The sequence below is a fragment of the Mustela putorius genome, unplaced genomic scaffold (genome assembly GCF_011764305.1).
Source record: "Mustela putorius furo isolate JIRA1106 unplaced genomic scaffold, ASM1176430v1.1 tig00000743_pilon_pilon_pilon, whole genome shotgun sequence".
In the NCBI taxonomy this organism is placed as follows: Eukaryota; Metazoa; Chordata; class Mammalia; order Carnivora; family Mustelidae; genus Mustela; species Mustela putorius.
The window spans coordinates 2,013,204-2,029,480 of NW_025421464.1; the positions used below are offsets into that span (position 1 = coordinate 2,013,204).

At 42.3% G+C, this 16,277-nt stretch overlaps 1 protein-coding gene across 3 annotated transcripts in view; it reads left to right on the forward strand.

The window, feature by feature from the left end:
* TM9SF4 (transmembrane 9 superfamily member 4) overlaps positions 1-16,277 on the forward strand; it is a 50,834-nt gene that overhangs the window by 10,923 nt on the left and 23,634 nt on the right. For all 3 annotated transcript variants that reach the window (XM_045084050.1, XM_045084051.1, XM_045084052.1), the window contains 2 exons: positions 9,140-9,253; positions 14,142-14,241. In XM_045084050.1, coding sequence (XP_044939985.1) covers positions 9,140-9,253; positions 14,142-14,241 — 214 coding nt within the window. Of the gene's footprint in view, positions 1-9,139; positions 9,254-14,141; positions 14,242-16,277 lie in introns of those variants that run through there.

The window sequence follows — 16,277 nt, forward strand, 5'->3', positions numbered from 1 at the left end:
TGTAACTGTTCTTCTAGAAGTTCTGTCGTTTTTGCTTGTCTATTTAGGTCTAAGATACATTTTGGTTAATTTTTGTGTGTGGTGTGAGGTTCCTTTTGCATGCTGCTACCCAAATGTCCAATAACTGTTTGTTGAAAAGGCTGCCCATTCCCTATTGAATTGCTCTGGCAACTTGTTGAAAATCGATTTACTATAAACATACAGATTTATTTCTGGACTTTTAATTCTGTCCCATTGATCTTTATGCATATCCATACCACACTGTATTGATTACTATAGCTTTATAATAAGCTTAGAAATACAATAAGCTTAGAATTTGTTATTTTTAAAAGTTGTTTTGGATGTTATGGGCCCTTTGTGTTTCCAAATAATTTTAGGGTTGACTTGTCAGTTTCTATAAAAAAGCCTGCAGAGCTTTTGATAGGGATTGCTTTGAATCTGTTTGGGAAGAATTGCCATCCTATCCATATTGAATCTTACAATCCATGAAAATGGAATGTCTCTCCAGTTACGTAGAACGTTTTGTAATTTTCGGCATACCAGTCTTTTTTAAAAATTTATTCCTAGGGACACCTGGGTGGCTCAGTCGTTAAATGTCTGCCTTTGGCTCAGGTCATGATCCCAGAGTCCTGGGATCAAGCCCCACATTGGGCTCCCTACTTGGCTGGAAGCCTGCTTCTCCTGCTTGTATTCAATGTCTCTTTCTCTGTCAAATAAATAAAATCTTTAAAAAAGAATTATTCCTAAATATCTTATTCTTTTTGAAGTTATTATAAATGGAGCTATTTTCTTTTTTTTTTTTAAGATTTTATTTATTTATTTATTTATTTGACAGAGAAATAGCACAAGCAAGCAGAGTGGCAGGCAGAGGGAGAGAGAGAAGCAGGCTCTCTGCTGAGCAGGGAGCCCGAGGGAGGGCTTGATCCCAGGACCCTGAAATCATGACCTGAGCTGAAGGCAGCAGCTTAACCAACTAAGTCACCCAGACACCCCGGAGTTATTTTCTTAATTTAATTTTGGGGTTGTTTGTTGCTAGTATGTGGAAATACAGTTAATTTTTATATGTTGATCTTATAGTTTCTGACCTTACTCACTTTATTAGTTCTAGTAGTTGTTCTGGATATTCCTTAGGATTTTCTGAATATAAGATATGTGATCTACAAATAAAAGCTGCTCACTTTTTTTCAGTATGTGTGCCTTTAATTAATGAATTATTTGCTTCAGTTCACATTATTTGCATTTATATAGCACAATGTTGTATAGAAATGGCAAGAGTGGGCATCTTTGCCTTGTCAGTCATCTTAGGGAGAAACATTTAGTCTTTGACCATTAAATATGATGTTGGCTGTGCGTTTTTTATAGCTGCTCTTTATCTGATTGAGGAAGTTCCTTTCTAAATTTGTCCGGAGGTTTTTTGTTTTTGTTCGTTTTTTTGTTTTTAAAGATTTTATTTATTTATTTGTCAGAGAGAGAGAGAGCATACAGGCAGAGTGGCAGGCAGAGGCAGAGAGAGAAGCAGGTTCCCCGCTGAGAAAGGAGCCTGATGCAGGACTCGATCCCAGGAGCCTGGGATCATGACCTGAGCTGAAGGTAGCTGCTTAACCGACTGAGCCACCCAGGCATCCCTGTCCGGAGATTTTATCATAAATATTTGGATTTTGTCAAGTGCTTTTTCTTTGTGAAGATTGTGTGCTTGGTCATTGCTGGATATGATTTGCTGATATTTTGTTAGGGATTTTTTTCATCTGTGTTCATGAAGACTATTTGTAAGTTTCCTTTTCTTGTGATGTCTTTGTCTGGCTTTGGTATAGAGCTAAAAAAATTTTTTTTTGATAAATGAGATTATACCATACACACATTGCTGTGCATTTTATTTAGCATATTCTTTATAACTTACGTTGGCAGTGTTTTGAAAATAGTTCTGAGGGCTAAATTAGTATAGAGGGCTAAATTGCTCTCCCGAAACTCTGCCAGGTTACCTATATCTTGTATATTCAGATTTTTTAAGGCATTGTAACTCTAATAAGTAAAAAAATCAGATGCCCTTATTTTAATTTTCATTTTTTTAATTATGACTGATGTTGACCATCTTTTTGTGTTTGGCCTTGTGGACTTTTTTTTTTAACTGCCTATTCATATTCTTTTGGCTTATTTTCCTTGGTTGATTTATTTTTTTTTTTAAGAGATTTTATTTATTTATTTGACAGACAGAGGGATCACTAGGCAGAGAGAGTGGGGAAGCAGCTCCCCGCTGAGCAGAGAACCCGATGAGGGGCTCGATCCCAGGACCCTGAGATCATGACCTGAGCCGAAGGCAGAGGCTTAACCTCCTGAGCCACCCAAGTGCCCCCCTTGATTGGTTTATAAGAGCCCTTGGTATACCAAAGGAATAGGCCTTTGTCAGGTGTGTGGTAAATATTTTTATCCAAATTGTGTTTTTCTTTGTCTTTGATGTACATATTTTTAAAATTTTCTTCCTTCTTCCTATGTATCCTTTTTCTTTATAGTTTCTGGAGTTTGTTTCATTCTTAGGAAATTTTCCATGTCAAGATTGTTTATTTTTTTATTATTACTAACATATAATGTATTATTTGTTTCAGGGGTACAGGTCTGTGATTCATCAGTTTTATACAACACACAGCACTCACCACAACACATCTGCTCCCCAGTGTCCATCACCCAGCTCCCTATCCCCTCACTTCCTCCCCTCCAGCAACCCTTGGTTTGTTTCCTGAGATTAACAAGATGAAACCAGAGAGGGAGACAAACCTCAAGATCATTTAAAAGTTTATCTGGATTGGGGTGCCTGGGTGGCTCAGTCAGTTGAACATCTCACTCTTGATTGTGGCTCAGGTCCAGATTTCAGGGTTGTGAGATCGAGCCCTGCATCAGGCTCTGCACTGGGTATGGGGCCTGCTTGAGATTTTCTCTCTTCTTCTCTCTCCCCCACTTCTTTAAAAAAACAAATAAAATAAATTATTTAAAAGTAGATCTGTATTTGCTTCTAACACTTCTGTTTCAGTTTGTATCTTTAAGTCTTTTCTGTCTTCTCCAGTAGCAGTTTGGATAGCTCTGTATTTTAACATTTAGTAGAACATAATCATCAATCAGTGTTAAATGCCATCATTATCAGGATTCTCGCTACCTGCTTATCATCTTTTGATGCAGCTCACCTGCCTGAAAAGAGCATGCCTGTTCCTCTGCCTTCTGACCTTGGGCAAGTTATTTAATCTCGGGGTTTCGGGTTAATTAGCAGTCATCCATGAAATGGTGACAGCAGGCCCAGGCAGTTGTAGCTGTGGAAATGCTGCAAGTCAGCATTTGTAACTTGGCACAAAGTAGGGACTCCTAAATGGAAAGGACTGTGTGCCACAGGACCTTGTTCTTACTTGGCTAGTGCTCAGTGACTCTATGGCTTCTTGTTGCTTTCTTGTGTTGTTTCCCACCAGGGTGAGTATTATCCTCATTGCTTTATCTTTTTGTTCTTTTGGTTTTTGTGTCCGTACCCGTGCTATTGGTTTGAGACTTTGCAACAGAAGCCTGTTGGGATCTTTGAGGATTTGCTTTTCGTCTCTCTGCAACCTGAGCTGTCAGGGAGCAAGGCCTTCAGCTGCCAGGGCAGCATCTCTCTGCTAAGATTGAAGGATTTGGTTTCACAAGAAGGTAGAACTGGAGTAAGTTCCTAGATTGAATTGGCCTGATGACTACAGGAGATTGTAATCCTCTGCCCTGGCTTCAAATCACATATGCAATAAGGCAAAAAAGTCTGGTGTCTGGCTTTCTGGAAGGGAAATTTTTTTGATTAGGAAGAAATAATGATGTCAACTATGGGCTTTTCATATATGGCCTTTATTGTGTTGAGGTAAGTTCCTTTTATACCTTTTATGTTGAGAATTTAAATCACGCATGGATGTTGAACTTTGTCTATAGAGATGATCATGTGGTTCTTTTTCTTTCATTTTATCACTGTGGTATATCACATTGATTGATTTGCTTATGTTGAACCATCCTTGCATCCCAGGAATAAATCCCGTGTGATTTTGGTGTATCCTTCTTTTAATGTGCTGTTAAATTCAGCTTGCTAGTATTTTACTGAGAATTTTTGCATCTGTGTTCATCAAGGATACAGGACGCTAGTTTTCTCATGGTACCTCATAAATTGAGTTCAGAAGTATTCCTTCTTTTATTTTTGGAAGAGTTTAAGAAGAATTAATATTCTTTATTGAACATTTGGGAGAATCCACTTGTGAAGGGAGGTCTTAGATTACTGATTCAAACCCCCTTTTTTATTGGTCTGTTTTTTGCTTTCTGTTTCTTCTTGATTCCATTTTGAGAGGTTAAATGTGTTTCTAGGAATTTACCCTTTTCTTCTAAGTTACCCAATTTGTTGCTGTATAATTGTTTATAATCCTTTTTATTTCTGAGGCACCTGTCACAATGTCTTCTCTTTCATTTCTGATTTGAGCTTTCCCTCTTTTTTTCTCATTGGTGCTACTAATTTTATTTTCGTTTTGTCTCATTTGTTGATTTTTATCTTAAAAAAAAAACAATTCTCTTTGTTGTAGGGTTTTTTTTTCCTATTTTTAAAATTCTCCTTTTTATCTATTTTTGCCTAATATTTATTATTTCCTTTCTTCTGCAAACTTTGGGCTTCGTTTGTTATTTTTCTGGAGCCTTGAGGTGTGAAGTTATATTTTGGGGGATTTATTTTTTAAATGTAGTTCTTTACTCCTAGTACTGCTTTTGTTGCATTCTGTAAGTTTTGGCATGTTATGTTTTTATTTTCTTTTGTCGGAGATACCTTTAAATTCTCATTTAATTTCCTTTTTGACCCAGTGGTTGTTCAAGACTGTGGTGTTTAATTTTCGCATACTTGCCTGTTTCCCATTTTTGTTATTGATTTCTAGTTGTATTCCAGTGTGATCAGAGAAGATACATGGAATGATTTTGGTCTTTTTAAATTTGTTAAGACTTATTTTGTGAACCTACCATGTGATCTGTCCTGGAGAATGTTCTGTGTGCAACTGAAAAGATGTGTATTCTATCAGGTGGAAGGTTCCATATGTTTGTTAAGTCCATTTGGTCTGTAGTTTTTTTGAGTCAGCTCTTCATGGATTTTTCTGTCTGAATGTTCTAGCAGTTATTTTAAGGGGGATATTGAAGTCCCCTACTGTTACTGTGTTGCTGTCAATTTCTCCCTTCAGATATGTCAGTATCGGCTTTATACATTTAGGTGCTCTGATGTTGGGTATGTATATATTTATAACTCTCATCTTCCTGTTGAATTGATCCTTTTGTCGTTATATGATGACCTTTTCTGTTTCTAGACACAGGTTTTTTTGTTTTTGTTTTTGTTTTTAAGATTTAATTTATCAGAGAGTGTGTGTGCACAGGCAGAGGGGCAGCAGGCAGAAGAAGCAGCCTGATTCGGGACTTGATCCCACGACTCTGGACAGACACCCAAATGAACTGAACCACCCAGACGTCCCCTAGACACAATTTTTAACTGAAAGTCTATTTTGTCTGATACAAGTTTAGCTACCCCCTGCTTTCCACTCACATGGAATATCTTTTTCTATCCCCATGTGTGTCTTTAGATCTGAAGTGAGTTTCTTGTAGACAGCATATCACTGGATCTTATTTTTTTATCCATTCAGCCACTGTATGCGTTTAGATTGGGAATTTAATCCACTTATTTCCCAGGTTATTCTAATATGCATCAGGTTGAGAACCACTATCCTAGATGTACAGATAAGGTATAGGGATAATAAATATTCTCAAGGAGTCTCAAACTAGGTCCTCGGAGGTGGAAAGGTGGGAGGTATCAAGAACTCCTTAAATCTGAGGATTAAAAAAAGATCATTCTCAAGGGGATACAGCAAAGATTAAGAACCAAAGTAGGGGCACCTGGCTGGCTTAGTCAGTGTAACATGTGACTCTTGATCTCAGGGTCATGAATTCCAGCCCCACATTAGGCATAGAGCTTAGTATACAAACAAGCCATAGCAATCAATCTTATGTGAGTGTCTGGTTTTATATTTTTTTAATATGAAATTTTATATTTTTGTAAATATAAATTTATATGTATATGTTTCTTTTTTATATTTATATAAAAAGGGGGGATTTTCATAGAGTGCAAATTCCTCCCCCAAAAGTGTTCTAATTACCCCTCTAGCCATCCAGGAATATCAAAACCATGACATTTTAATATCTAAATCTGACAGTGTCGTCGTGATACAATCATTAATTCTAAACTGAACTTCTGGATTGCTTTTGGTTGACAGCTTCCATTATTCAAAGATTTTTGTAGCACATAAGGAGATAACCTTTGCCATTTTTCATCTGTTGATTCTTCCTTTAAGATCATTTGATCTCTGGTTTGTTGATCACATCTTTGTGTGAGAATTATCTATTTTCTGCATCATTTTTCAAAAATTCAGAATTGCGTTGTTGTTGTGTTTTCATTTTTTAAAAAACAAACGTATGGCAGTTAACGCCGGTACTGCGGGATTTGTTTTACTTGCATTTTGGTTAACTGGAATCTATGTACAAAGGGGACAAGGCTTATTTCTCTCGCTCCAAGCAGTCATATTCATATTTCTGAAGACTGACCAGGGAGGCCTAGCACAGGGTTCCAAGGAGGGAGGGCCAGAATCTTCTGACAACAGGTCAGTTGGAGGAAATTATCTGATTGAGGAGATCAGATGCTGCAGCCAGCCCATAGTCAGCAGGCTTTCCATCTCAGAAAGAATAAATTCTCTTTGTTGTTGTTGTATTCAGGGAAAACCCATACTACTACTAAGCCCTTCCCTTTGTGAATATGTAAAATGCCTCTGGAGGGATTTTAAGGGAACTGGTGATAGCAGTTGTCTATGGGGAACCCAAGTGGGAGGAAGATTTCTTTTTCATGGTATACCCATTTGTACTGTGTTTGAATTATTTACTGTGTATGTGCTACTTTTCCAGAACGTTTTTAAGCTAGTTTTTTTTTTTTTTTTAAAGCCTTGCCTGCTCGTAGTTATGTAAGATGTTAACATTAGAGGAAACTGGGTGGAGAGTCTATGGGAATTCTCACAATATTTTTGCAGCTCTTCTGCAAATCTAAATTAATTTTAGATTTTATTTATTTATTTGACAGAGAGACCACAAGTAGGCAGAGAGGCAGGCAGAGAGAGAGAGAGGGAAGCAGGCTCCCTGCCAAGCAGAGAGCCTGATGTGGGACTCGATCCCAGGACCCCGAGATCATGACCCGAGCCGAAGGCAGCAGCTTAACCCACTGAGCCACCCAGGCACCCCTAAATTAATTTTAAAATTAAAAGTTTTTTGGCGGGGGGCTTCTGGCTAGTTCAGTCAGTTAAGGGTCTGCCTTGGGCTCATGTTCCCAGGGTCCTGGGATTGAGGCCTGCATGGGGCTCCGTGCTCAGCAGGAGCCTGCTTCTCCCTCTGCCTCTCCCCTGCTTGTGCTTGTTCTCTCTCTCAAAAATAAATAAAGTCTTTAAAAAAAAAAAAGACTTTGACCAAGCTATGTATCTACAAAAAGTGCACCAAACTCAGAACCTTATACTGTTAAAGCCAACTTGTGCTTCTGGTAAAAATGCAGATGAGTTTACATGCAAGCCCCCTGAGTGATTCTAACTCCATGTAACACTGAGTTCCAGAAAGACTCATCGGAGGGAGAGAGAGTGTGTGTGTGTGGAGTAATTTGAAGGATGGAGGGGATGTGAGGGCGAGGTGGTTGGAAGGCTGTGGCCAGTGTCCAGTGGGCAGAAACAAGGGTCTGAAATGCTGTAACATTCGGGGGTGAAGAGAGAGTGGAGATGCAGGAGCACTTGTGAGTCTGGGATCTGGGTGTCTGGATAAGAGTTCCTTGTTCACACCAGGTACGGAGAGAGAATCGGGAAGCTCTTCTGGTTCCTTGAGGGGGAGAAGCATGTTGCTAATGAAGGGAAAGAGAGGTTTTGATGGAGTACATTTCTTGAGGCCAGTAATTGGTCTGGTCTTATCTTGAATTTCCAGGTGACTAAGCTGAATGCAGTTCATTTACTGAGTGCCTGCTGGGTGCCAAGCCCTGGGGACACACAGTCCCTGCTCCCACAGAGATCACATTTGAGTGGAGGGCGACAGACTGCACAAGTAAACAAATGCATATTGTACATGATAAGATGATGTACATGCACATTGTGCATGTATGTAGGGAGGTCCATGAAAAGAAAGTATAAGAGTGAAGAATGGAGAATGGGAGCCCCGAGGGCATTATTTTAGGTCGGATTGGCAGTGAAGGCTTCCCTGAGGACCTGATATTTCAGAGAGACCTGAATGAAATAAGGAATGAGATTAGCCACACAGGGATCTGTAGGAAGGGCATTCTGGCAGAGGGAACAGTAAAGGTGATGGCCCAGAGGGGTTGAGAAGGACTTGCTGACAAGAGACAACAAGAAGGTCAGTGTAGGGCGCCTGGGTGGCTCAGTGGGTTAAAACCTCTGCCTTCAGCTCAGGTCATGATCTCAGGGTCCTGGGATCGAGTCCCGCATCGGGCTCTCTGCTCAGCGGGGAGCCTGCTTCCTTCTCTCTCTCTCTGCCTGCATCTCTGCCTACTGTGATCTCTGTCTGTCAAATAAATAAATAAAATCTTTAAAAAAAAAAAAAGAAAGAAAGAAGGTCAGTGTAGCTGGGGCTGAATGAGGAGGAGAGTGGCAGATGATGTCAGTACAATCCGGAGAAGGCTTGTAGGTCACATAGGAGCTTCCTAACATCTTGCTATATAGAGAAAAGGGAATTGGTGGAACATTATGGAGCTTTGTTTCCTACTAACTATACTGGAGAGTGAGCCAGTGTGAAAGTGAGCCAGTGTGAAAAGGTGAAAAGAACATTGAGCTGGAAGTGGGGAGCTGTGGCTACCCTGAATTACAGTCTTCCCTTTTGTCCCCATGTTAATTACTTCACTGATTTTGTGACTCGTTTCTGGAAGTGCAGAATCAGTGCCTTGCGGGACTCTTGGGGGCGTTTGGAAGACAGCACTTACAGAGCGGGGATGAGACTGGGTCAGTTAAAGCAGGTGTGAAGGTCCTATGACTTGATCTGCCCCAGAAAGATGTTTACTTTCCCCCATCCCAACTACAACCTCTCTTCTTCCAAGCAGGACTGGTTGCCGTGGTCCCTGCTGCTTTTCTCTCTCACGTGTGATACACGTGCCTTCTACGTCCCTGGGGTTGCTCCAATCAACTTCCACCAGAACGACCCTGTAGAAATCAAGGTAGGTGCTGCGCCAGACTGTTGGAGCCTCCGTGCTGGGCATCGTGGCTGGAGGACCCTGGTGAGATGGTCCTGTCCTTCCCATGCTTGCAGAGAACAAAAGCCAGGGCCAGCCACCGTGGCAAAACGCGGGTTTGCTGCCTGGTTCCTGGCTGGATGGGGAGTGCCCGCGGGAGCCCACAGTTCAGGAGCTCTGCCCCTTCATCTCTCTCTTCTCCTCTGCGACTTTGCCTGATTGAGTGTGTTCTCGCTCTGTGTCCCTCTCTTTCTCTTCAGCTCTGGCTCTGGTTCTGGTGCTTTCCGTGTCTGTGTTATTCACTCTCACCCTCACGTGTGTCTCTGTTTCTAGGTCTGTGTGTTTGTGTGTCTGTCTCTCTCAGCCTGCCTTCCTGTTTCCTCGGCTCCATCCTCCTCTCTGTTCCCAGCTTCTCTCCACATGACTCAGATTGTCTCTGCATACACAGCCTGTTAGGGCCTCTGTGTTTTCACTTGCGGTTTCTGCCACCAGCTGGGCTCTCTAGTTTGGGTTTTCCCAACTGCGTCCTCCCTCACTAAGTGGTGGTACATGAGATGATTTTAAGAGATGAGATGACAAATACATTTTATCTTAATACCTGTTTTCTTTTAATTTGTATTAAGAAAAATAGCTGCTACTTCAGCTCGTGATTTTATGGCTGCTGTTGGTTTTCCATTTTTAATGGTGATACAGTATTAGCTCCTTAAATAAATGTATTTCCCTAAAAATGAGTCGGAACCAAAGACATAGTAGAATCAATGGTAAGTAGATGAGGCACACTGGTGCGTGAACAAGTCTAGAGAGAAACCATCCAACCAGGCGCCTTTGCTTCTCAAGCTCGATGCCCACTGTGGGTCAATCAACGAGCAAAGGTGGGGAAGGAGTCACTTAAAAAATGGTTGATCAGGGGCAGTGGGCAGGCTGGCACCTTGATTAATGGCTCTTTAACAGTGTGTTGGTGGCCTTCTCAGAGCCCCAAGCAGGGATAGGGGTTGGTGGTGGATTTTCTTGGATCTGGTTTCCCAGGGCACAAACTCTAAAGTGGGGATCCGGTGCAGTTTGGCTGGGTAGGCTCTGAGGGTTGCCACTTGGGAGGGTGGGAGGGAAGCAGGACTGAGCAGAGGGAGACACAGAGCCATGGTACAACAGATGCCCGTGGAAAGCTCTGGAACTGGAATGGCCGGCCCTTTGGATTTGTTCCAAATTGAAACAAGAGGACTGGTTCTCTGGATCCCTCCATGAACCAGTCACTGGATATAGATTACCACAAGGGACAGGGCATAAATTTATACAAGGGCTCTCAGCCAAAAGGACGCTCCTCTGTCATCACCCAAGTATAACCACTTTTAATACTTCAGTATTTTTCTGTGTTTTTTTCTCCCCTGTACAGTGTTTTTAGGGTAGGACACTTGGCATCCTCTCACCTCTCTAAACCCCCAACTACTTGACTACCACACTGTTCCCCCCCTTGGCAAAGTAATGTGTAGTTGAAATTTTTAAGTAGTCCTTCGGACCCTTAGGGATTGTGTAAAAATGGCTAACAGAACTTACAAGGTTATGAAAATAAATTCTGCTCCTTAAATAAACATACATTTCTTGCCTCATTACTGTGTTGAACCACGTCTTTACTGGTCTGTGCAAAAGCAAAGCAATAAGATTGTGTGAACATCGAGTTTATCTTCCCCTGGGCCTCACAGTGTTCAAAAGGAGAAGCAAAAGATGATCACAAAGGACCAGCCAGAGGAGGTGCCATCACGTACATGCCCCTGTGCTTGCTGCCACATTTTAGGTATTAGCAAAATGACAAAATTGCTACATGTCATGCTTATTTGGGGCATCACATATGAGCAACTTGTGATTATCTGGAGGGAATTAACCAGTGAAGAGGAAAAATATGTAAATAATATATTTGCTTAAAGGAAAAAATGAAAACTGCTAGGAATCAAGTTCTAGAAGAGCTGGGATCTTCTCTGTCCCAATCATTGCTGTGTTACCAGCTCCTAGTATGCAGCCTGGCAGGGTGGATAAGTATGTCTGAGGAGTGGCCATTAAAAAGCATCTGCATTTAGGGGTGCCTGAGTGGCTCTGATGATTGAGTATCCAACTCTTGAGTTTGGCTGAGATAATGATCTCGGGGTTGTGGGATCAAGCCCTGTGTCAGGCTCTACACTCAGTGTGGAGTCTGCCTCAGATTCTTTCTCCCTCTCCCTCTGCCCCTCCCCCAGCTCACTCTAAATAAATACATACATAAAACATAAATAAAATCTTTTTTAAAAAGTTCATTTAGAGCTAAGCAGTAATTAATGAGTAAATGCAACATTACATGTGTTTCATTATTGTGAGCATATCTCTTCCTCCCAAATCAGACTTGTAACCTTCAGGAAAAGTAATTAAAGTAACATTTATTGAGGGTTATTTACATACCAGACATTATGTGTGACTTAACTCAGATGCCCCCCAAGAACCCTCTGAAGCAGATACTGTATATTTTACAGATAATGGAAATCAAGGCCCAGGGAAGTAAACCACCTTGTTCGAGGTGATGTGGTGAGGCTTAGTCTTTAACTGCTCCAGCTCTGACCTACTGCAGTACCCTTCCTCACAGTGCTTCTGCCAAAAGCCCCCCTATCCAGAGCAAAGCTTGTGGCACAGGGAGGAGAGGGTGGCACTGGCTTCGGGGCCTGCCAGGCTGGGGGTCTGAGAGGGAACACTTTGGGTCGAGGGGTAGGAAGGGTGAGGGAACATAAAGTTAGAACTCAGTCTCTCTGTAACGTGGATTTTTTTTTTTTTTTTATCCAGAACGAGAGAATTTAAGAAACAAAATAACAGGCTGTTACAATAGACACTAACTTTTTGGCCATTTTGGCTCAAGCAGTTTATGAAATGCTTAATAGTAGTCCTCAGTCCCTTCGTCCAACATCTAAAAACCTTTGAAACTCAGTTTTCTAAGCTTTCATTGACAAGACTTGGCCTGAAGTGTTTGACTTTATTTATTCCCCTTATAATGAATATTTTTGCATTTCTTTGCACGGTCATTAAATATGGGGTACTGTCCCAGACGCAGCTGGGGGGTGTTGTCCGTACTGCCTTTTAAAAATCAAAAAATATTCCTAGTTTCCAAAATAATGAGTTTTAAATAAGGATTGTGGACCTGGATTCTAAAAAGTATTTAAACTTTTTTATTTTTTATTTTTTTTTTTTAAAGATTTTATTTATTTATTTGACAGAGATCACAAGCAGGCAGAGAGACAGGCAGAGAGAGAGGAGGAAGCAGGCTCCCTGCTGAGCAGAGAGCCCGATGCGGGGCTCGATCCCAGGACCCTGGGATCATGACCTGAGCCGAAGGCAGCGGCTTAACCCACTGAGCCACCCAGGCGCCCCATAAAAAGTATTTAAACTTTTTTAGATGGTGCATAGGAATGGTTGGTAGTTTCTAAATAGCAAAGATAATTTTATTTGCATGTGGATCAGAGTTTACTTTTTGTAACATTTTGATTAGTTCTGTTTATCTATGGTTTGACGTTGCCTATGATTGTCACTATTTCCAGAGCTGTATTCTCTGTGCACGCATCACTTCCTAAATATTCTCCTTCTTGGTCCTTCTTAAACCTTGTTTTTTAAAGATTTATTGATTGATTGATTTGACAGAGAAAGAAATCACAAGTAGGGAGAGAGGCAGGCAGAGAAAGACGAGGAAGCAGGCTCCTTGCTGAGCAGAGAGCCCGATGTGGGCCTCAGTCCCAGGACCCTGAGACCATGACCTGAGCTAGAGTCAGAGGCTTGACCCACTGAGCCACCCAGGCGCCCTTAAACCTTGTTTTTAATGATGCGTAATATTCATTGAATGAGCCTATTACAGTTTATTGCCGTTTCCGATCGTGAGAGCTTATACTTGTTTTCCCGTTTTTCCTCACTTCGGTCATTCAGCAAACATTTAATGAACACCTCTGTGTGCCTGGCTCTGTAGGTCCTTATCCTCACAAAGCCTAACTCTTAAATTCTAGTGGAAGAGACTTGGTTTTTTGGTTTTTTTTTTTTTGTTATTAAAGCAACAGGTAAACAAAATAATCATGTTGTATCAGCCATGTTACCTAGGAAACTGTGCATGTTGGAATAGAGCAAATGGGGGGATTCCCTTAGATGAGCTGGTTAGGGAGCGCTTCCAGGTGAGGGACCCTAAGCCGGGACCTGAATGTATGAAGGAGCCAGACGGGCCAGAAAGGAGCAGTGGGCACAGAGCCTGAGCCAGGAAGAGCTGGACAGGCTCGAGAAACCGCAGACAGGAGAGCACTGTGGTTATGAGTAAGGAGTGAACCTCTTTGTTCCTAAAGTTTACCCTCATTTGGAGTTATTTCCTAGGAAAGACGCCCAGAAGTGAAATTATAGGGTCAAGGTACCGTATCAGACTTTCAGAATGTATTGAATTTGGTTCTGATTTTATTTATTTATTTATTTTTAAGATTTTATTTATTTATTTGACAGAGAGAAATCACAAGTAGTCGGAGAGGCAGGCAGAGAGAGAGAGAGGGAAGCAGGCTCCCCGCTTAGCAGAGAGCCCGATGCGGGACTCGATCCCAGGACCCTGAGATCATGACCTGAGCCGAAGGCAGCGGCTTAACCCACTGAGCCACCCAGGCGCCCCTGGTTCTGATTTTAAACAAAACTATTATGTAGTCTAAAACTAAATGAAACATGAAATAATTCAGAATCGTAGACTGTATAGTATCTAGTGTACTACAGCTGTGATCTGCTGCTTTCAGTTTGCTAATAATATTGCCAAGTGTACCAATGATATGTGGGTACCGGGGAGGATTATTGAAACAGCCGTCTGGGTTTCCGGGTTGATGAACAACACCCTCTCTTCTCCCGCTAGGCTGTGAAGCTCACCAGCTCTCGAACCCAGCTACCTTATGAATACTACTCGCTGCCCTTCTGCCAACCCAACAAAATCACCTACAAGGCAGAGAATCTGGGTAAGTTCTCTTCTGACTGTGTCAGCCTGTCCCAAACGGGAAGCCACGTCCTTACGTGGCAACGGTAGCAGTTAACCCTGACATTCCTGTGTGCCACACACCGTTCTACGTCGTTTACATACAGAGCAGCTTATTCAAGCCTCAGAACAGCTCTGGGGTGGCAGATGCTGTGTTTATGCCCGTTTTACAGGTTCAGTGACTTGCCTGTGGTTATATTTTTAATTAACAGCCAAGCTGGGCTTAGAGACTACGTAGTCAGACTTCAGAGTTTCAGTCCTTGGCTGCTCTCAGACCAGCTCTCCCTTGATTGCTAGATAATTCCCTTGTCTTTCGTGGCTTCTGCAACCTACTCTGCTTTTTTTTTTTTTTTTTTTTTTAAGATTTTATTTATTTATTTGACAGAGAGAGAGATCACAGGTAGGCAGAGAGGCAGGCAGAAAGCGAGGAGGAAGCAGGCTCCCCACCAAGGAGAGAGCCTGATGCGGGGCTTGATCCCAGGACCCTGGGACCATGATCTGAGCCGAAGGCAGAGGCTTTAACCCTCTGAGCCACCCAGGCGCCCCCTACTCTGCTTTTAATTAAAAGAGTGAGTGGTTACCTCTGGCCCTAAAAGAAGCAGAGGCATCACTGTAGTTCTTGCTAAGTGTGCAAGACTTGCTTCAAAAAATGTGCGAGGCACCCAGCACAGTGTCTGGAATGTATGTTCCATAAATAGTCATCTTACTCCAATTCAATAATTCTCCATTTGCTAGAATTGCAGGCTTAAAGCAAAAGACATTTGGAAGCCTCTCTTCCCGACACGATTCTTAGTACTTACCCGTATTGGTGTTGAGTCCTGGAGATAAAAATGTGGGTAGATGCTGTCCCTGACCTCAAGAAGCTTAGGAGACTTTCCTCTTACAACTTAGGAAGGAAAAAGGAGAGAATTGGTTCTTGAGCAGGCCTCTGAAAGGTCTGCCTTCTCTGTCTGAGCTACCCCTGGCTCACATGTTTCCAGAGTCCCCAGCTGATAAGTGTATCTACGATCAGGTATTGGATGTCCCAGAGCAGCTGGAGGCAGGCCTTGTAGTCAGCTTAGCCAAAAACAGGCAGCACCTCCCATCCCTTCGTCTTGCCTCCTACTGTTGTCTTGGGGCCTGGACTGACTTCCACTGATTGTCTGGGCTGTGCCCCCAACCTGTCACTTACCCTTCTTTTCCCTTTCCACACCATATTGTGCTCTGGCCACCTGTCTCTGCCTGAGAAACTTGACTTGTTTTGTCCTCTTGGTCAAAGGACCCTCAGAACATGGCGTGCCCATGCCCATGAGCTGGTGTGGACTCGTTGCCAGCCTGTGCTCAACAGTTGGGCACCCCTCCATGTGACACTGGGTGACCTTAACTCCTCTGAGGCCCTGCTGCATCCTCCATGAAGCTGGGAAATGTTCTGCCCCACTGAAATGGAAACTTTTACGTACAAAAGTTACTCTGCTACACTACATCTCAGTCTGTCTTTGTGGAGTGCCTGCCTTCATGGCCTGTGGGTTCTTAGAGTTGAGAGATCACGCCTTATATTCCTCTCTCTCTCTCCCACTTCTAGCCCAGTGTCTGACACAGTAGGATTCAGTCAATGTTAGTGTCCTGCCCAAATGGAGGAGAAAATTCCTTGGTTACATACCTGTTAGATGGCAAGCCTTGTACTCTCTGTTCTCATCACCACCATTAATACTTACAGGCTCTCATGAGCTGGGCGCTGTTCTAGGCACTTCTATGCTTTAACTTTGTTAATACTCACAACAGCTCTATGAAATAGCTCCTCTTACTATCCCCTTAACATAGGTAGGGGAAGTGAGGCAAAAAGAGGTACAGTTCCTCGCCCCAGTCACTCACCAGTATGGTTGCTCCCGTTTCATAGTAGAGGGAAGGGCAGCTATGAGGGTTTAAAAGTCTTCCTCCACAGATCACATGGCCAGTAAGGGGAGAAATTGATATGTCAACATATTACTCAGGTGTTTTTTTAACTCTAAAGACAGAATTCTTTCTGTTGTCCAGAGTGCC